Source organism: Girardinichthys multiradiatus, chromosome 20 (genome assembly GCF_021462225.1).
Source record: "Girardinichthys multiradiatus isolate DD_20200921_A chromosome 20, DD_fGirMul_XY1, whole genome shotgun sequence".
Taxonomy (NCBI): Eukaryota; Metazoa; Chordata; class Actinopteri; order Cyprinodontiformes; family Goodeidae; genus Girardinichthys; species Girardinichthys multiradiatus.
The window spans coordinates 47932353-47953595 of NC_061812.1; the positions used below are offsets into that span (position 1 = coordinate 47932353).

General features: G+C 41.9%; 1 protein-coding gene across 3 annotated transcripts in view; it reads left to right on the plus strand.

Moving 5' to 3' along the window:
* Positions 1-21243, plus strand: part of plxnb1b (plexin b1b) — a 134443-nt gene that overhangs the window by 68222 nt on the left and 44978 nt on the right. For all 3 annotated transcript variants that reach the window (XM_047347335.1, XM_047347334.1, XM_047347336.1), the window contains 6 exons: positions 9452-9539; positions 10239-11395; positions 17061-17243; positions 18497-18625; positions 18895-18995; positions 20760-20892. In XM_047347335.1, coding sequence (XP_047203291.1) covers positions 10250-11395; positions 17061-17243; positions 18497-18625; positions 18895-18995; positions 20760-20892 — 1692 coding nt within the window. In that variant the 5' untranslated portion in view covers positions 9452-9539; positions 10239-10249. The remainder of the gene's footprint in view (positions 1-9451; positions 9540-10238; positions 11396-17060; positions 17244-18496; positions 18626-18894; positions 18996-20759; positions 20893-21243) is intronic.

A 21243-nucleotide genomic window follows, 5' to 3' on the forward strand; every position in this document is an offset into this window, starting at 1 on the left:
CTATATAGGAAGAAGCGAGGAGGTGGAATCTGCTTTTATATAAATGAAGGTTGGTGCAGAGACATAAAAGTGCTGGGGAAAACATGTAGTCCTGATCTGGAGTCATTTGCCATAAACTGCAAACCGTTTTATTCACCGAGAGCGTTTTCCTCGTTTATAATAATTGGCTCATATTTTCCACCACATGGCGGCACTTCTGCTGTGGAAAAACATCTTGCTGAGCTGATTACAGACGTGGAGAAAAAATACACGGACTCTTTCATCATAATACTGGGAGATTTTAACAGAGCAAACCTCTCCAATGACCCCTGCAATTTCCTTACTGATCAAACAGGTTGGCAGATGATGTTGTCAACTTAGGTCAACACTTGATCCTGCAACACCTCGACCGTCCAGGGATGTACGCCAGGATCCTCTTTGTAGACTTCAACTCGGCCTTCAACACCATCATACCAGACATCCTCATACCAGAAGCTCACCCAGCTCAACGTCCCAGGCTCCACTTGTCAGTGGATCAACAGCTTCCTGATGGACCGAGAGCTGCAGGTGAGACAGGGGAGCATCTTCTTCCGCACCAGATCAATAAGTACTGGTGCCCCCCAGGGGTGTGTTCTATCCCCACTCCTCTTCTCCCTGTACACAAATGACTGCACCTCAGCGGACTCATCCGTAAAACTCCTGAATTGTGCAGATGACACCACTGTCATCGGTCTGATCCAGGACGGTGAGTCTGTCAGGACCTCCTGTCTGTCTGCATACAAACAGGAGGTGGATCGGCTGGTACACTGGTGTTGTCAGAACTACCTTGAAACTCAACTCACTCAAGACTGTGGAAATGGTAGTGGACTTTCGGAGAACACCACCCCCATACACCCCCTCACCATCCTCAACAACACCGTGTCAGCTGTGGACCACTTCAGGTTCCTAGGAACCACCATCTCTGAGGACCTGAGATGGTCCTCACACATAGACACTGTTCAGAAGAAGGCCCGGCAGAGACTGTATTTCCTGAGGCAACTCAAGAAGTACTACCTTCCACAGGAGCTGCTGGTCATCTTCTACACTGCCATCATTCAGTCTGTCCTGTCTTCATCTATCTCAGTGTGGTTTGGCTCATCCACAAACAGGACAGGTCCAGACTGCATCGAATAATCAGATCTGCAGAGAGAATAATCATTACTGACCTTCCCTCCATCCAGGACTTAAACAGGTCTAGGGTCAGGAAAAGAACTGCTAAAATCTCTGCAGACCCCACACACCTCCCTGATGAACATTTAATAGAGTACCAAACAACTGCACACTGAAGTTGCACATGTACCTTTGTATATGTGTATATTTGTATATACAGGGGTTGGACAATGAAACTGAAACACCTGGTTTTAGACCACAATAATTTCTTAGTATGGTGTAGGGCCTCCTTTTGTGGCCAATACAGCATCAATTCGTCTTGAAAATGACATATACAAGTCCTGCACAGTGGTCAGAGGGACTTTAAGCCATTCTTCTTGCAGGATAGTGGCCAGGTCACTACGTGATACTGGTGGAGGAAAACGTTTCCTGACTCGCCCCTCCAAATCACCCCAAAGTGGCTCAATAATATTTAGATCTGGTGACTGTGCAGGCCATGGGAGATGTTCAACTTCACTTTCATGTTCATCAAACCAATCTTTCACCAGTCTTGCTGTGTGTATTGGTGCATTGTCATCCTGATACACGGCACCGCCTTCAGGATACAATGTTTGAACCATTGGATGCACATGGTCCTCAAGAATGGTTCGGTAGTCCTTGGCAGTGACGCGCCCATCTAGTACAAGTATTGGGCCAAGGGAATGCCATGATATGGCAGCCCTAACCATCACTGATCCACCCCCATGCTTCACTCTGAGCATACCACCCAGACGGTATGCTTCTTTGGGGCTTCTCCACACCGTAACTCTCCCGGATGTGGGGAAAACAGTAAAGGTGGACTCATCAGAGAACAATACATGTTTCACATTGTCCGCAGCCCAAGATTTGCACTCCTTGCCCCATTGAAACTGACGTTTGGCATTGGCATGAGTGACCAAAGGTTTGGCTATAGCAGCCCAGCCTTGTATATTGACCCTGTGGCCCCCCCCGACGGACAGTTCTGGTGGAAACAGGAGAGTTGAGGTGCACATTTAATTCTGCCGTGATTTGGGCAGCCGTGGTTTTATGTTTTTTGGATACAATCCAGGTTAGCACCCGAACATCCCTTTCAGACAGCTTCCTCTTGCGTCCACAGTTACTCCTGTTGGATGTGGTTTGTCCTTCTTGGTAGTATGCTGACATTACCCTGGATACCGTGGCTCTTGATACTTGCTGTCTTGGTCACAGATGCGCCAGCAAGACGTGCACCAACAATTTGTCCTCTTTTAAACTCTGGTATGTCACCCATAATGTTGTGTGCATTTCAATATTTTGCTCTTACCCTGCTAATTGAACCTTCACACACTGCTCTTACTGGTGCAATGTGCAATCAATGAAGACTGGCTACCAGGCTGGTCCAATTTAGCCATGAAACCTCCCACACTAAAATAACAGGTGTCTCAGTTTCAATGTCCAACCCCTGTATGTATTTAAGGACATAAAGATACATGCATAAATATATCTTATAACGCATTAAAAAAAAAAGAAATTCCTTGTTTGTATGTACAAACTTGGCAATAAAGCTGATTCTGATTCTTATTCTGAAGTGGAGGTGGTGGAGGAGTATAAATATCTTGGTGTTGACCTGGACAACAGACTGGAGTGGAGATGCAACTATGAAGCCGTCTACAAGAAGGGACAGAGCAGACTGTGCTTCTTGAGGAAGCTTAGGTCCTTCAGTGTTTGTAGCAAGATGCTTTATATATATATATATATATACAGGTCCTTCTCAAAATATTAGCATATTGTGATAAAGTTAATTATTTTCCATAATGTCATGATGAAAATTTAACATTCATATATTTTAGATTCATTGCACACTAACTGAAATATTTCAGGCCTTTTATTGTCTTAATACGGATGATTTTGGCATACAGCTCATGAAAACCCAAAATTCCTATCTCACAAAATTAGCATATTTCATCCGACCAATAAAAGAAAAGTGTTTTTAATACAAAAAACGTCAACCTTCAAATAATCATGTACAGTTATGCACTCAATACTTGGTCGGGAATCCTTTTGCAGAAATGACTGCTTCAATGCGGCGTGGCATGGAGGCAATCAGCCTGTGGCACTGCTGAGGTCTTATGGAGGCCCAGGATGCTTCGATAGCGGCCTTTAGCTCATCCAGAGTGTTGGGTCTTGAGTCTCTCAACGTTCTCTTCACAATATCCCACAGATTCTCTATGGGGTTCAGGTCAGGAGAGTTGGCAGGCCAATTGAGCACAGTGATACCATGGTCAGTAAACCATTTACCAGGGGTTTTGGCACTGTGAGCAGGTGCCAGGTCGTGCTGAAAAATGAAATCTTCATCTCCATAAAGCTTTTCAGCAGATGGAAGCATGAAGTGCTCCAAAATCTCCTGATAGCTAGCTGCATTGACCCTGCCCTTGATAAAACACAGTGGACCAACACCAGCAGCTGACACGGCACCCCAGACCATCACTGACTGTGGGTACTTGACACTGGACTTCTGGCATTTTGGCATTTCCTTCTCCCCAGTCTTCCTCCAGACTCTGGCACCTTGATTTCCGAATGACATGCAGAATTTGCTTTCATCCGAAAAAAGTACTTTGGACCACTGAGCAACAGTCCAGTGCTGCTTCTCTGTAGACCAGGTCAGGTGCTTCTGCCTCTGTTTCTGGTTCAAAAGTGGCTTGACCAGGGGAATGCGGCACCTGTAGCCCATTTTCTGCACACGCCTTTGCGCGGTGGCTCTGGATGTTTGTACTCCAGACTCAGTCCACTGCTTCCGCAGGTCCCCCAAGGTCTGGAATCGGCCCTTCTCCACAATCTTCCTCAGGGTCCGGTCACCTCTTCTCGTTGTGCAGCGTTTTCTGCCACAGACTTCCCACTGAGGTGCCTTGATACAGCACTCTGGGAACAGCCTATTTGTTCAGAAATTTCTTTCTGTGTCTTACCCTCTTGCTTGAGGGTGTCAATAGTGGCCTTCTGGACAGCAGTCAGGTCGGCAGTCTTACCAATGATTGGGGTTTTGAGTGATGAACCAGGCTGGGAGTTTTAAAGGCCTCAGGAATCTTTTGCAGGTGTTTAGAGTTAACTCGTTGATTCAGATGATTAGGTTCATAGCTCGTTTAGAGACCCTTTTAATGATATGCTAATTTTGTGAGATAGGAATTTTGGGTTTTCATGAGCTGTATGCCAAAATCATCCGTATTAAGACAATAAAAGACCTGAAATATTTCAGTTAGTGTGCAATGAATCTAAAATATATGAATGTTAAATTTTCATCATGACATTATGGAAAATAATAAACTTTATCACAATATGCTAATATTTTGAGAAGGACCTGTATATATATATAATAGGTACTCTAAATGGTACTAAATAGTAGACCTGCACAAGGCTTGGATGGGCTATAGGAAAATAGCCAGGCAGCTTGGTGAGAGTACAACAACTGTTGGCGCAATTTTAAAACTATGACGGTCAGTCTCCCTCAGTCTGGGGCTCCAAGCAACCTTGTGGGGCATCAGTGATTGTAAAGAAGGTGAGGGATCAGCCCAGAGCTACACAGCAGGACCTAGTAAATGACCTGAAGAGAGCTGGGACCAGAGTCTCAAAGAAGACCATTAGTAACACACTACGCCGCCATGGATTAAAATCCTGCAGCACACGCAATGTCCCCCTGCATAAGCCAGCACATGTCCAGGCCCGTCTGAAGTTTGCCAATGACCATCTGGATGATCCAGAGGAGGGATGTGAGAAGGTCAAGAATTTAGTAGTATTCTCTGCCTTCCCTCACAATTATGTTACAGTTCTCTCCCTCTCCATCTACTAAAATTATTCTCTGCTCCTGTTTGAATGGCTCTCCTTGTACAGATTGAGTAAAAGTAAAACCAAGCTTCTCCAGTCATTTCTGTGTTTATTGGTGTTTTCTACTCTAAACTGACATTGGATTATCCCAATAACACTGTGATGTCTTTACCTGTTTGTGTATTTGTTGGTTTTGCTCATAGAATTCACACCACAGCTAGTAGGGGGCACTGCAGGCTGTTACTGACACTTGACCCCCTGAAAGACAATAGCGATTTCACACATGAAAAGAAAGTTTGAGCTCAGTTATTGAAACAAGCTGCAGCTGTCTGAAGTAGAGAGCTGAAACATAGATTTGAGCAGGGGCAGAGTACATTTGCAAGCAAGCAAGAGTTTTGTAAATTGAGGCAACGTTTTTAGAATAACACCTGAGAGTGAAAAAGAATCCTGCTCTTTACCTTAAAGTGTTTGTTCCTGAGCTTAGATATTAAGTAGCAAGCTGGTTGTATGGCTGCAATTCTGCTGCTATATAGTGTAATTAGAACCCAGATATTTATTTATTTATTCATTCCTTTCCATCCAACATTGCTACCCTGATTAGAAAAACTTACCTCCAACTAAACTACTGGTCAAGCTGACTAACAGAGTCACAGCTGATGGGTTGAACTCCTGCACATGAGACAATTACAGCTTCTAGCTAAGTGCATGTGTTCTGACGACACCCCATGTCCATGTCTGGTAAAAGACCTGGTCTCCAAGTCCAGGACAAAGTGGGACAGGAACAGCTTAATTTCCTGCCACTGTCCTATACAAATATATTATTTAAATAAAATATACTCTGTTTATTTCATGTTTTAGTTTTTAGGCTTTGGGAGCTTTCTTAATTTATGGCTTGGTTTGTATGTTTTTATGGATGCCTACCCTATAATACTGCAACAGAAATGTACCTACGGTTACCAATAAGGACACTTGAACCTGAACTGGGTTTGATCATTGCTTATAGAATGTCTTTGTGTAAAGTAACTTTCCAGTCAGACCCCTCTATGCTTTGTTAGCTTCTAGTCCTTCTCATCATTAAATGCCCAATCCTGTGAGGCTACAGCTATTTCAGATAGGACATTAATACTTCTTCCAGAACAATCAAAGGAATCTTCTTGTTTAGATTTCATCATTTTGGAATGTTGTCTCTCAATCAACAGGCTCCAGCTCCCTGTCTATGCTTGTGCTGGAGGCTCATATAGGTTTCAGTGTTTTGTAAGGAGCCGGGGGGAAACAGGGGGTCTTTGGCCTTTTGCCAAGCTGTTACCCTCATTCCCACATCCAGAAGATTTGCCCTAACAAAGCAGGCATTCTAATGCCCTGTGTGGCAGAGAAAGAGCTCTGTGCATGTGTTTGCGTGTTGAATGAGTGAGCTCTCCACTGCTGGGATGAATAGTGTCTTTTTCAGACTTTTTTCAACTTTTGTCCAACTCCTCATCCAATAAGCTTCCAGCAGATCTGCCTGCACTTGTAAGAGATCCATTTGGCCAGTGATGGAATGCTGAAAGGCAGAGGAAATCATGTTGAGAAGGTGGGAAACTGGGGGTGTGAATGAAGGGCACCATGTACCAAGTAAAGAAACGAAACGAAAAGAGAATTTAGTGCAATTTAGTTGTCAAAGCTTGGCACCATTCCATGCCCCTTGACTGCGTGAACATGAAACTACAGAGTCACATGTCAAAACAGAGATGATCTCTTCAGCTTCGCCTGTTTTTCTTATGTTTTTTATTTTTTGCAGAGGCACCAAGGCATTATTTTAATTTGCACCAAAACCATCTCGTAAGACCATTTGCCCACGTTATTCCTCTCTTTGTTATGCCACCATTATCAATATGTCTGTTACTCATTCGACAGTGTACTTCTACTTAACAGCGGTGTGAGTGTGTGTGTATATGTATATGTATATATATATATATTTATATATATATATATATATATATATATATATATATAGTACAGACCAAAGGCTTGGACACACCTTCTCATTCAAAGAGTTGTCTTTATTTTCATGACTATGAATATTGTAGCTTCACACTGAAGGCATCAAAACTATGAATTAACACATGTGGAATTATATACTGAACAAAAAAGTGTGAAACAACTGAAAATATGTCTTATATTCTAGGTTCTTCAAAGTAGCCACCTTTTGCTGTGATTATTGCTCCACACACTCTTGGCATTCTGTTGATGAGCTTCAAGAGGTAGTCACCTGAAATGGTTTTCCAACAGTCTTGAAGGAGTTCCCAGAGATGCTTAGCACTTGTTGGCCCGTTTGCCTTCACTCTGCGGTCCAGCTCACCCCAAACCATCTCGATTGGGTTCAGGTCCGGTGACTGTGGAGGCCAGGTCATCTGGCGCAGCACCCCATCACTCTCCTTCTTGGTCAAATAGCCCTTACACAGCCTGGAGGTGTGTTTGGGGTCATTGTCCTGTTGAAAAATAAATTATGGTCCAACTAAACGCAAACCGGATGGAATAGCATGCCGCTGCAAGATGCTGTGGTAGCCATGCTGGTTCAGTATGCCTTCAATATTGAATAAATCCCCAACAGTGTCACCAGCAAAGCACCCCCACACCATCACACCTCCTCCTCCATGCTTCACGATGGGAACCAGGCATGTAGAGTCCATCCGTTCACTTCTTCTGCGCTGCACAAAGACTGGTGGTTGGAACCAAAGATCTCAAACTTGGACTCATCAGACCAAAGCACAGATTTCCACTGGTCTAATGTCCATTCCTTGTGTCCTTTAGCCCAAACAAGTCTCTTCTGCTTGTTGCCTGTCCTCAGCAGTGGTTTCCTAGCAGCTATTTTACCATGAAGGCCTGATTCACAGAGTCTCCTCTTAACAGTTGTTCTAGAGATGTGTCTGCTGCTAGAACTCTGTGTGGCATTGACCTGTTCTCTAATCTGAGCTGCTGTTAACCTGCAATTTCTGAGGCTGGTGACTCGGATGAACTTATCGTCCGCAGAAGAGATGACTCTTAGTCTTCCTTTCCTGGGGCGGTCCTCATGTGAGCCAGTTTCTTTGTAGCGCTTGATGGTTTTTGCGACTGCACTTGGGGACACTTTCAAAGTTTTCCCAATTGTTCGGACTGACTGACCTTCATTTCTTAAAGTAATGATAGCCACTTGTTTTTCTTTACTTAGCTGCTTTTTTCTTGCCATAATACAAATTCTAACAGTCTATTCAGTAGGACTATCAGCTGTTTACTGTATCCACCTCCTGCACAACACAACTGATGGTCCCAACACCATTTATAAGGCTTGAAATCCCACTTATTAAACCTGACAGGGCACACCTGCGAAATGAAAACCATTTCTTGAAGCTCATCAACAGAATGCCAAGAGTGTGCGGAGCAGTAATCAAAGCAAAAGGTGGCTACATTGAAAAACCTATTACATATTATCGGTTGTTTCACACTTTTTTGTTCAGTATATAATTCCACATGTGTTAAATCATAGTTTTGATGCCTTCAGTGTGAAGCTACAATATTCATAGTCATGAAAATAAAGACAACTCTTTGAATGAGAAGGTGTGTCCAAACATTTGGTCTGTACTGTATATATATATGTATACATACATATATATGTATATGTATACATACAGGGCAGCACGGTGGCGCAGTTGGTAGCACTGTTACCTTGCAGCAAGAAGGTCCTGGCTTCGACTCCCGGCCGGAGGTCTTTCTGCATGGAGTTTGCATGTTCTCTCCGTGCATGCGTGGGTTCTCACCGGGTACTCCGGCTTCCTCCCACAGTCCAAAGACGTGCTTGTTAGGTTAATTGGTCACTCTAAATTGCCCTTAGGTGTATGAATGAGTGTGTGCATGGTTGTATGTGTGTTGCCCTGCGATGGACTGGCGACCTGTCCAGGGTGTACCCCGCCTTTCACCCATAGACTGCTGGAGATAGGCACCAGCTTCCCCGTGACCCACTATGGAATAAGCGGTAGAAAATGACTGACTGACTGACTGACTATACATACATACATACAACATTCACGGTAAGGCGTACGGTCCGAGCATCGTCAATCAAAAAAACAAAAAAACAAATACTGTAAAGGAAAGCTTTGGATTACTTTTATCCCTGCTTCCCAGTGTGGTGTGAGTATGTACATATGTTTCTGTATACGTCAGTTTTGTGTTACTGGCAAAAAAAGACACCCTCCTGAAACCAGCACAGCTTACTTTGGGTAATTTCCACATGTGAGACGGAGGTGTCTTAGTGTCGTATTATGTGCTGATGCACTTGAAGAGGCATTATGGGAACCTTTAAAACCCTGTCTGAGCAGGGTGTAACAGTTCTATGAATGAACTGAACGAAAAAAATAACCCGAGGTAGTTTAAACATGACAGGCTCGGGCCTTCCCCCCCAAGTGTAGGCTGACATCTCTGGCTTTTGGTTGTAAATCACAAAGGTTGTTAAAGAACTAAAACCATGGATTAATCTTCTCGTTTCTTTGTGCTGCAGGTTATATCCAGAAGGATGTATTTATAACCTGAGCGTCTGGGAGGTCAAGAGGTAACATACCTCTGTAAAACACCACTGGAAACAAATGGTGAGATTCTTGTGCAGAGAGATTTTTAAGTTCATGTAGTTTTCCTGGTGCTGTTTAACTAATTGAAAGTCTCTTTTTACTGTATTTATTTAAGCAAAAAAACATATTTACCTTCCTGTTGATCTATATGTGATATTTCTTTATTGGGTTAATCACTTTAACAGACTGAAACCACCTAACAAGGCATACCTTCTACTAACAAAATTACATGTGGCGTTTTAACCAAGATTCAGTAAAAGCCATTAGGCCTTTAGGGTCAGGGGTCTCATCCTTAATGAACTCTTAAAATTGTTTGCTCTTTATTTAACATTGTAGAAAAATGTAGACTTTGAGTAGTTGTAGCTTATAACTGTAAGCATATTTACAACCATGATACAATAACTGTTTTAAAGTACAAGTTGTTAAACTTTTAACTCACACTACACTGAATATAGATAAAGTCAGTAGGTCCTGGCATCTTGGAAACCTAGAGAATATCAGTCAGATAATACCATATCACTGCAAGCTGTAATGTGTCTTGTTGCAGTTATGTGGCATATAGCAAACGTTTCATGTCAGCGCTATTTTATTGAGCTATAGTGCTTCCTGACAATATCCTAGAAGGCCTGTGCACAGGAAATGAAGGCATACATTTAACCAGTCCTGTTGTACTGGATGCACACATTTTGTTTGATATTTGACATTTTTTCTTTCCCTCAGCTCTTAATGCCATGCCTCCTGGGACAGTGTTAATGGTCCAAGCACTGCGGAGTCTCCTGCTTGTTGTCATCGGCTGGTCCTTCATTTCATCATCCATAGGTGTTGCACAAGGGACAAAGTCTTCCCACTCTGACCTTTATCCAACTTTTATATGGAACAACACAATATTTGAACACCTCGCCCTCCATCCTGACCCCAGTGTAGGTTGGGTCTATATTGGGGCCCAAGATCAGCTGTTCCAGTTAAATCCATTACTCCAACTTAGGCTCCGGGATGACACTGGACCAGTCACAGACAGCCCGGAGTGCTTGCCCCCTGTGACAGAGACCAACTGCCCTCAAGCAAGGGAAACCAGCAACCACAACAAGCTCCTGCTGGTTGATCCTTACTCTATGGTACTTATTACCTGTGGGAGTGTCAATCAAGGAATCTGCCAGAAGCGTGACCTGACATCAATTAATGTAGTGCTGTTTTCCACAGAGAGTTCAGTGGAAACTCAGTATGTTGCGGCTAACCACCCCAATGTTAGCACTGTTGGGCTTGTGGTTCGCTCTCACCCTGAAAGGCAGCAAGTGCTGTTTGTGGGGCGAGGTTATACCAGCAACCATCCACCTATTTCCACACGAAACCTAGCCCAGGAGCCCATCTTTTCCTATGAGGAAACTGCGAAACTGGCTGTTGCTGGCCGTCTCTCAGAATATGACCATCACTTTGTGGCCTCATTTGCCCACCGGCACCATGTGTACTTCTTTTTTTACAGGCGGGACCTGAAGTCACAGTCGCGAGAGTACCGCACATACATCTCACGTGTATGTTTGGATGACCAGGCATATTACTCGTATGTTGAAGTGCCGCTGATGTGTCGCTCCAGGGCAGGTAAAATTTACAACCTCCTGCAAGCTGTCCAGCTGGGGTTTTCCAAGGATGGTGTTGAGAGTCAAGATTCAGAGATCCTTCTTGGAGTCTTCTCCACTCATTTGAGCTCATCATCTCGGCCAAGTGAGGAGTCTGCTCTGTGCATATTTAACCTTGAAGATGTGGATCGCAGGATTAACTCCACTAGAGACCTGTGCTATACACAAATGGGTAGAGAAGCAGGAGCAGAGGCAGCCTACATCGAATATGAAGTCAAGTCCAACTGTGCCAACCTTCCAGAGGTAAGTACAATGCACCATAAATTTGTTGTCTTTGTGATTACATTTAACAATTAAAGGTGAGATCTGCATGAAAAGCGTGCATAAATACACTTCAATACACAATTCATATACAAACCCACAATGCAACCCTATTAAACTACCTGAAGGAATGACAGTGCAACCTAGTCCATCTAAAGCCTTTTTTAAATGACTTTTAGTGTGTTTTTTGATAAAGCTGTGATGTCATGGAAAGGTTAAAGTTAACCCACTGCTGTTACGCCTCTGACAGGCCAAGGTATTCGCAGCCCCATATTGGCTAACTTATGTACCTGTGACTTTACTGTTCGGTGGTTTGGTGAAGGAATTACACAAGGAATTGTGTAACCAGCCCTATTCCTTTACAAGGGGACGTGCAGGACATTTTTTGTTTGTTTGTCATGGTCTAGATAAAACACTCTAAATATTTCCGTCATAAACCCACCAACACAAACTTCTGAGCTGCCTCTGGCCATTTATAAATCAGAAGTAGAGACCGCGATATCCTGCACGGCTGTGAGCTTTCAAAAATGAACCCAGCAGTGCTGGACAACAGTCAGTGTGTTATTCAGTTCATTTCAAAAATATTTCATTCATCCCAAGGGAAATTAAACGTTGTTGTAGCTCATATTATACAGGTTTCTTCAAAGAGTCGTTTAGAATCTGATGGCTGTGGGCAGGAAGGATCTCCTGTAGCGGTCTGTGTTACAGCAGATCTAAAGAAGCCTCTGACTGAAGACACTCTGTTGTTGTAGGACAGTCTCATGAAGAGGATGATCAGGGTTCTCCATAATGTTCCTCATTTTATGAAGAATCCTTCTTTGTACCAGAGGTTCCAGAGGAGTCCCCAGAACTGAGCCAGCCTTCTTCATCAGCTTGTTGAGCTTGTGGCACTGACTTATGGCACTACATATTACATCTGCATCAGAAATATAGTGGAAAGACTCAGTGTAATGATTTTTTTGTTGAACGAGCCCATTCTTTAATTTGATTTATATAACTTTTTTTAACCTCAACTTCTTATGCTTCTCATTAGAAAATATAAATTCTTTTTTTTGCTAGTATCTTTTATTTACACTTATCAGACTAGTACCTGGCAGAGAGAGAAGTGGGGAAGACATGCAGAGGTACAGAGGGTAGGACTAGAACTCTTAAGAAATGTGCAAAGCCTCTGTAAATGGAAAGCACCACCCTGCCCTCCTTCTTAGCACCACACCACTTGCCACCCTAGTTGGAAATTAGTTTGTGTTTTTAAATCCTGCAGCTGGCTGGTTGCACATACCATCAGCACTACCCTACAAGTCAGCTGATGTGGGTGACTACCTTTCTTGGCTTTATAGAGGCAGGCTGATTTTTATGCTCTTCACTGGAGTCATCTCACAAAACACACGAAGATGGCAAAAAGGTGCTTTAATCCTACCTTGAAGTGTTTTGTGAACAGGGGTTAGTGAGTTTCACCACACATCTCCTGTGATTCTGCTATGCTTTGCAGGGCATCTTCAGTGACTAAGGAACTTCACTCGCTGTTGTGAATTATTCATGTAATCTACCAGAACTTGGCGAAATCAGCCTCTTATGCCCCTTTTCCACTGGCTAGATTTGGCCCTACTCGACTCCACTCAGCTCGTTTTGGGAGTGTTTCCATTACTGTTTTTTCTGTACCGGTACCTACTTTTTTGGTCCCTGCTCCTGAGCAGGTACAACCGGGGCTGAGTAGGGACTACATGTGAAATGACCAGACTGCTGTTCACTGATTGGCCGTGGGAGGAGGAGGAATAAGAAGGTTTTTGTTGTGTCAGTGCAGGGAAAAGTTAATAAAACTCAAGAGCGACTAGAATAATATGAAGGACCACAGTGGCCGGAGCAGGTCAAACATGTAATTTTACCATTTACGGGTCATAAACCAGCCTGAAGGCTGACAGAAAAAAAAAGGACAAATCACCTTTCTGAATTACATGCAGGCAGAGCGCTGTATGTAATAACATCCTAAACCAGCTGATCATACATAAAATCAGCTGTTCAGAGGCACAAACATTTCCCCCAAAACACACAAAACAAAACCACCATGAAACAATGTGCTTGGTTCGGACATTTATTGACGGTCCTTAAGCGAACCAGCGTCTGCAGGAGGAGGGAGCAGGCAGAGAGCAGCTCCCCGTAATCAGACTGCCTGCATCGGACCCAACGGGAGGACGAGCCCGCTGAATCACAAATATGCAATATTTAACCTAAAACTAACTTCGAAGGTCAAAAGTCCACGGTTTTGCGCTTTTAAGTCCTTGTCCTCCCTATTGCCATGGCTGAGACAAAAACGTCTTCATAAAGTCCAAAATTGTAACTTCTTCAGGCAAACCTTGGAGCTTCACCATTCAGACAGCAGCGTCTCCTCTCTGCTTCTCCTGTCACAGCCCCTCACATCAGAAACCCTGAGCCTTATTTTATAAGTTCTGGCTGGGCTGTGGTCCAGATAATTATCCCAGTGGATCATTTTAGACATAAAAACATAAATAAGACATTTTGGCATATACATTAATACAAACGTTATTAGTATTTGTTTATTTATGTTTTTATTTTCTATTTATTTTTTATCATTTCATCCAGATCACTTTAATGTGACAATGTAACACAGTAACGTTAATAGAAGCACAGCGCTCTACACTCATGGCTGGAGGCGGGGCTTCAGCTGTTGGGGGGGGTCAGTGGAAACACAACAGTTACCGTGCCAAGTAGAGCGAAACCCATTGGTGCAGAGCCGCGCTGGCTAAAACGAGCCAGTGGAAAAGGGGTATAAGTTTCTTTGGGATTGACTTTGTGTTTAACTGTTTTGTCAGCGGGCATAGATTTTTAATTAAACTGAGTTTTAAAGAAAGTATCCCACTAGCTAAAAATTATGCATTTGGATTAAACTGGTACCTTAATATATGCTTAGAAATTCAGATTTATGTACAGTGCCTTGCGAAAGTATTCGGCCCCGTTGAACTTTTCAACCTCTTGCCACATTTCAGGCTTCAAACATAAAGATATAAAATTAAAATTTTTTGTAAAGAATTAACAACAAGTGGGACAGAATCGTGAAGTGGAATAAAATTTATTGGATGTGTCAATATTTGAGGATCTCTGAATGATCCAATGTTGTCCCAAATGACTGATGATGATAAATAGAATCCACCTGTGTGTAATCAAGTCTCCGTATAAATGCACCTGCTCTATGATAGTCTCGGGTTTTTGTTGTGTCAGTGCAGGGAAAAGTTAATAAAACTCAAGAGCGACTAGAATAATATGAAGGACCACAGTGGCCGGAGCAGGTCAAACATGTAATTTTACCATTTACGGGTCATAAACCAGCCTGAAGGCTGACAGAAAAAAAAAGGACAAATCACCTTTCTGAATTACATAAATAGAATCCACCTGTGTGTAATCAAGTCTCCGTATAAATGCACCTGCTCTATGATAGTCTCGGGGTTTCTGTTCAAAGCGCAGAGAGCATCATGAAGACCAAGGAACACACCAGGCAGGTCCGAGATACTGTTGTGGAGAAGTTTAAAGTCGGATTTGGATACAAAAAGATATCCCAAGGAGCACTGTGCAAGCAATCATATTGAAATGGAAGGAGTATCAGACCACTGCAAATCTGCCAAGGCAATGCTTTGCTTTAACACATGATTGGTTATTCCATGTAGTATAACGTTTTGGCTTCAACAATAGACTTGCTCTTTATAAAAAAGGAAAGTAGAGTGAAAGCAGGTTTGTCCTTTTTTTCACCAAATTATTAGTTCATGAACTGCTCAGGAATTTAGATGTCAAATAATACAGCGTGTTACCACCTCTTGTCTAGATGTAATTGCATGTTTGTATGAGAGTGCTGCTAGAAAGAAATATTAGCTCATGATGGTGTATCTGCTCTTAATGGAGGAGGCTTTGGAGGTGATGTTTAACAAGGTGTTACAAGGATATATAATGATTCATAAGTCAGAAACACGAAGCTGAAGGAGACAAGATCTACAGGAATACAAATATGTAGTGCAGTTAAAAAACAAAAGCAAATGTGTTTGTAAGTAGTTCTAGCTTACTTCTCCTGGGGTTAACATCCATGACATTAATCTTGTTCCTCCTGTTTTTTAAATTTACTTGAAGTTCTTTTTTTAACACTCATTATGATGGAAAATAAACCTTTGCCAGGCAGACATGTTGCTTCTAGCAACCCGGATTAATCGGACTCTACTTCATGTAGGTGTAGATGCATCTATGTCCAGTTTGTTTTAACATGGAAAGATGGGGTTTGTAATGACACTGTGGACTTGTTTGACATTCTCTGAAATCCATCATTTCTTACTAAGAATAAGACCAGCAGGACACAGAGAGATTAGTTTACAACAGCATCTGCTCTTAGTGGAGGAGGCTTTGGAGCTAATGTTTAACAAGGTGTTTAAAAAGGTGAATAGAGATACATAAGTCAAAGGCAAGATGCTGAGGGAGAGGGAGACGAGAGATACATGAACATGAAAATGTAGTGCAGTTAAAAGCAAACGGGAAGTGAGAGGACCTGGTTGTGCATAGGGCAGATATGAGTGTGTTTGAGGATTGGGTTGAAACAAAACCAAAACCAAAGCAAACTATACAAATGAGGAAATGTCAGATATTTAAAGCTTAAAAGCAGCTTTACAACCTGAATACAATGGTAACTCTTTACTTGATCCTCGCACATAAACAATCTGTTCTAACTTTCAGTATTTGCCAGGAAGGTCCATCTGCACTCTGGATAGATTTACACAGAAGGTCTAAGCCATTTGGAATAGGATTTGTTTCGGATGATGAAATCTGAAGTTTAGCTGTGATAATAAATAACCAAGATGTTTCTTGGTACTGCTCTGTCTTTAAATGTATGACTGAGGGTCCAGATTATAACATATGTTGGCACAGTACTCATTAGCCATTACCATGTAATCACAGGCTTCTGTGGGCCAAACCAGCCAGTATCCTGGCACCATTTAAGCTTGTATGACATATTGCCAGACCTGGCTCCTTATTTTTACATCCCATAATACATTTTCCTTGCATGATGCCTGATCTGCTGTCTATGGAGATATTTTTTTTACTGAATGTGCTGTGCTGCTATGCAGTAAGGAACACAGGGTCAGTATTGCTACTACAAAGAATTCTCGCTGGAAGAGGACTTCCTATCATCATGTTAATATAGAATCCATCAAAACAAGTTTTGTTCAGAAGCCAAAGTTTGTGAGGTCATTGCCTCCATTTCTCATTGCTAATGATGAGGCAATGAACCCAGTGCCTAATGTTCTACTTTAAAAATACATTTTCTGCAACAAGAAGAGCTTAGACTCCCTGTTGGCCTCAACAATAGATACTGAAACTGAAACTGGGAAGGCAAAATCAAATACTATTTCAGCTTTACAGTCACTGTATTTAGTTTCCAGTAAGTCCTGCTGGAGTTTTCCAAACCTCAACAGGAGCACTTCTGTATTAATTTTGGCCTTTGATGTACTTGCTGAGAAATTCATGACACATTAGTTCAAAAGTTTTTTTTTGAATGTAAACAAGCTGCACAGTGTACAGATTTTAAATACATGATTGAAACAAGGTGTTTTATTTTGATCTTGTTGATGTGACTGTTCTGAATTTTTACCATTAGAACACCCTGGACGCCTACCCTTGTGGATCTGACCACACTCCCAGCCCCATGGCCAGCCGGATCCCGGTGCTAGTGGAGACCATACTGGACAGCCCATCTGCCCGGCTGACTGCTGTGGCTGTGAGCATGAGGGCAGGACATATTATTGCTTTCCTTGGAGACTCCAAGGGGAAACTCCACAAGGTAACAGACCTATGTAGATTTCTGGTTATTTATTGTCACTGCATTTCTCAAACCTCTTTCAGTTTTGCAGCAATGTGACTACCTTATGAGTCATAGTAGTGTCAATTTTTGGTTAACTTTATCCCCAATATGTCACTTTGGTCTTTATGGATGTAGCATTTAGTGACATTACAACCTTATTCTAAACAAGGTGAAATTTATTTCTCCCCCAACAACTCTACAGACATAGGGTTGCAATGTATTAAAACTAAGGCATCAAAAGTTTCACAGGCCTTTGTTGATGCACATTTGTTAGAAATTAGTCTCCAGTCTTCTTGAATATGATGCCACAAGCTTGGTCCACATTGCACAGAACACAGGGTTGTTAGAATTTGTGTAGGTCCAAATTGGTCTCTATGGAGACCACAGAACATGTCCAACAGACTCTTAGTTTCAGTGACATGAATACTTCAGTTTATCATTCTTCCCATTCACTGTACGACATGATCACTCTGCAGTACCTTAAATCTATACATACATATAAATGTGCATAACATGTATATTATTCTATCCATGTCTGCTAAATTTACTTTATTCCTCATTGTTGTTAGATACTGATCATGTACATATTGTTTCTGACTTTTGCACAGCTGCTTTGTTCTCTGCTACTGTAATTGGACAGTTACCCTTGGGCCACCAATAAATCTATGTGTCTCTATCTGAAAGTTCCCTTATTGATGTCAGCCTGGGGGTCAGGGATGGACCTGGGTATCAGAATACCAGTGATGTCATGAGGAGTTTACAGGCTAGGATACCTCCTGCATACAGTGGAGTCTTTGCCCTCAGTGGTGAAGTGTAGGATCCTGCACAATCACAAATAGCACACTGTCACCATTAACATATTTCTATTTCTCTGTCAGACAAAAGCAGTTTAGCCTCAGTTTGAATGTGACTTTGTCTGCTGTACATAGCAGCATGCTGTACCTCGACTTTCTGAGCGGCACACATTTCTACACACACTGGACTAGCGACTAATTCAGACATTCCCTTCAGTTTTTATCAATAAAAAATCTTGGAGGTTGAAAAGGTTACCTCATTTAGTCAAAAGAGGTTTGCAGATATGATTCTGTGGAATGGTTTTAATTTTATAGTAGAGAAAGAACATGAAAATGCATAATGACGTTTTTAGTTGTCTGAAGTGATACAACTAAACTCAGCTGAATGTCTAAAAAACCTGACTGTGTAGCCACCTGCTGAAATGATCTTTTTCTCAGGTTTTCCTGGGGCCAAATGGGGAGGTGGAGGAATATTCTGTGATCTCCATACAGAAGGACATACCCATCAGCTCAGACCTCATTCTGGACCAGAAGGAAGAGCATCTGTTCATCATGACCCATAACATGGTACAAATACAGCTCACACGCCTGCTGCACATTATTCCACACCCCCTAACTGTGTATTAGGCATGAAGCAAAGAGGGAAATGACTCTTTGGTTTCTGCTCCAATTATTCCAGCAATGTGCATGCAGTTGGGATTATTCCAGTAACCATATTCTCCATTTTCAGTGTTGCACTGGGGAATGTGGGCCATCTATTGTTTGTAATCAGATTTTTAGGAGCTTAGTGGGGATGATTTGCACAAATGAACGTGATTGTTTTGTCCCGGTTCCAGCTACAGAAGAGGCCAGTGGCTGAATGCCAGCAGCACCCAGACTGCCACTCCTGTCTGCTGGCCCATGATCCATACTGTGGCTGGTGTGTCCTGGAGGGAAGGTGAGATAAGCACCAGCAAAAGCTCCCATCTAGCAAGAGGAGTGAACTATAATCATCCATTAAAAATGTAAATAATTAATAATTTTGTTGATGTGATTACAATCATCCAGGAAAACCAATCAGTCTGACTGATCCATTACTCTGATTTGATTTTTTCTTTTTAACATCAGAACAGTTTAGTTATCTCCAGGCTGATCTTTACATAAAAATGTCAGTTGGTCAGTGAAGCTAAACCATCTATGACTGCAGTCCATCTCAAAGCATTTCTACAAATCTTTGTGACGTCTTCTTCAAATTATCTTAAGTCCTATTCACAGAACCCTTTTAAACCAGCCATTCTTCCCATCTTAGTGCTAAGAAAAAGTTGTTAAAATGTCTTCTGTTTTTGCTTTTTTGTAACACTTAAATATTTCAAATCATCAATTTAATGTTAATACCAAAGATAATCTCTGTAAATACAAAAGTTTTCAAATAACAATTACATTTATTAAGGGAAAAAACATATTCAGACCAACCTTAACCTAAAAAATATTTCCCCCCTAAACCTAATAACTTGTTTTTTCACCACTAGCAGGAACAAGCAGTGTTTGTGATAACTGGTAATGAGTTTTTACATCATTGTGGAGGAATTTTATCCCTCTCTGCTTTGTGTTAATTCAGCCATATTGGAGAATGTTCGAGCATGATTAGCTTATTTAGGATCTCAGTGTAATCTAAGCCCAGAAGTCTTTCTAGGCCACTTCAAAACCTTTCATTTTTTTCTTTTTAAAGATTTTCCTTTATTCCCAGTTTTCAGATAGAAAACGAGCAGGGAAAGCATTATTAGACTCTGTATTTGGGGTACCTGCTTTACCTCTACACCACATGCTGCTCCACAACCTTCCTGCTGTTGTTTTTGAGCCAATCAGAGGTGTACCTGCTAGTGTGATTTGGATCACTGCTGCATAACCTAAGTGTGCTTGAGCTTATTATTATGTGTGTTTCCTCTAGAAAATTTTATATCTTTCCAGAAGCCTGCCAACCTTTACTGATTTTCCATAACAGACAGAGATGAAAAGCTCACATTGATAAAATGGAGGACCTATACCATACTACACTCAGCCTTCCTGTTATCTGCTTTAAGTCTTGTGCACTCTCACACTGTCTTGCAGCCTGAATATTTTACACACATCTCATCATGTTGTAGAACATCTGTGATGCCTCAGACTTCATTTTTAAACACCTGATAGTGAAAATAGTTAGATATTTTTGGAGTATTCTTTAGTCCATGACATTATCCACACCAGAGAGTTTTGTCTTGGGTAGCACTAATGTGTACTGTGTTGGACTGGGACAAAAACGCTGTGATTTACCGATCATGGCTGATCCAGCTTTAAATTGGCCTATTCTGGTAAACAGCATATTTCCAACTGCATCTCTATTTGCTACCTATCTACATAATCAGTACTCTACAGACTTATAAATGGGACTTATAAATGGGACTGAATCTAGACTTAGGGTTTTAAGAGGCAACCTAGGAGGAGGAAAGGCTGTAATCATTTAAATCTCATAAGCAGCTCAGGTGGGCTTTGAGGACCTATCCTGAAAGATTTAAAAACAGCATTCTTGTAGAACATGAAAAATAGAATTTTAAAGAAAGGAAACAGGATTACATCTCTTTGAATGATTGAAATGTTTTGCCTTTATGTTTTTCACATCTTGGTCTTCTGCACTTTTTGCTGTGTTTCCACCACAGTTTTGTGTATTTTTCTCTTCTCTCTGCAGGTGTGTGCTGAAATCCCAGTGCAGTCGTGGAAGCCAACCAGGCCAGTGGCTGTGGAGCTTCGACATTGAGCAGCAGTGTTTGAGTGTTCAGCAACTGAACCCCTTTAACATCAGCAGGGAGGAGAGCAGAATGGTAAGTCCACCAAACATCTTCATTAAACCAGACAAAACAAGTAGAAGCTTACATTTAGATCAACATCCCTGTCATCATCACTATCATCATCTCCAATAACTTTCCTCAAGTGCCTTTAATGTTGCAAAACATGCAGATTTGTAATATTTTTTTAAATTAGCAAAAATTAACACTTCAACAAACTTTGCTTTGATGTTTATCCAGTTCTGTTTAATGCTGTAACATCATTAAACGGCGCTGCTCTCAGAACTTCACCATGCTGGATCTGCTCCAACACCAACCACAAACTCACCATGGGAAAATATCTGTGTAGCATTCTATGATGCATTCACTTGATATTTACTCAGTAGC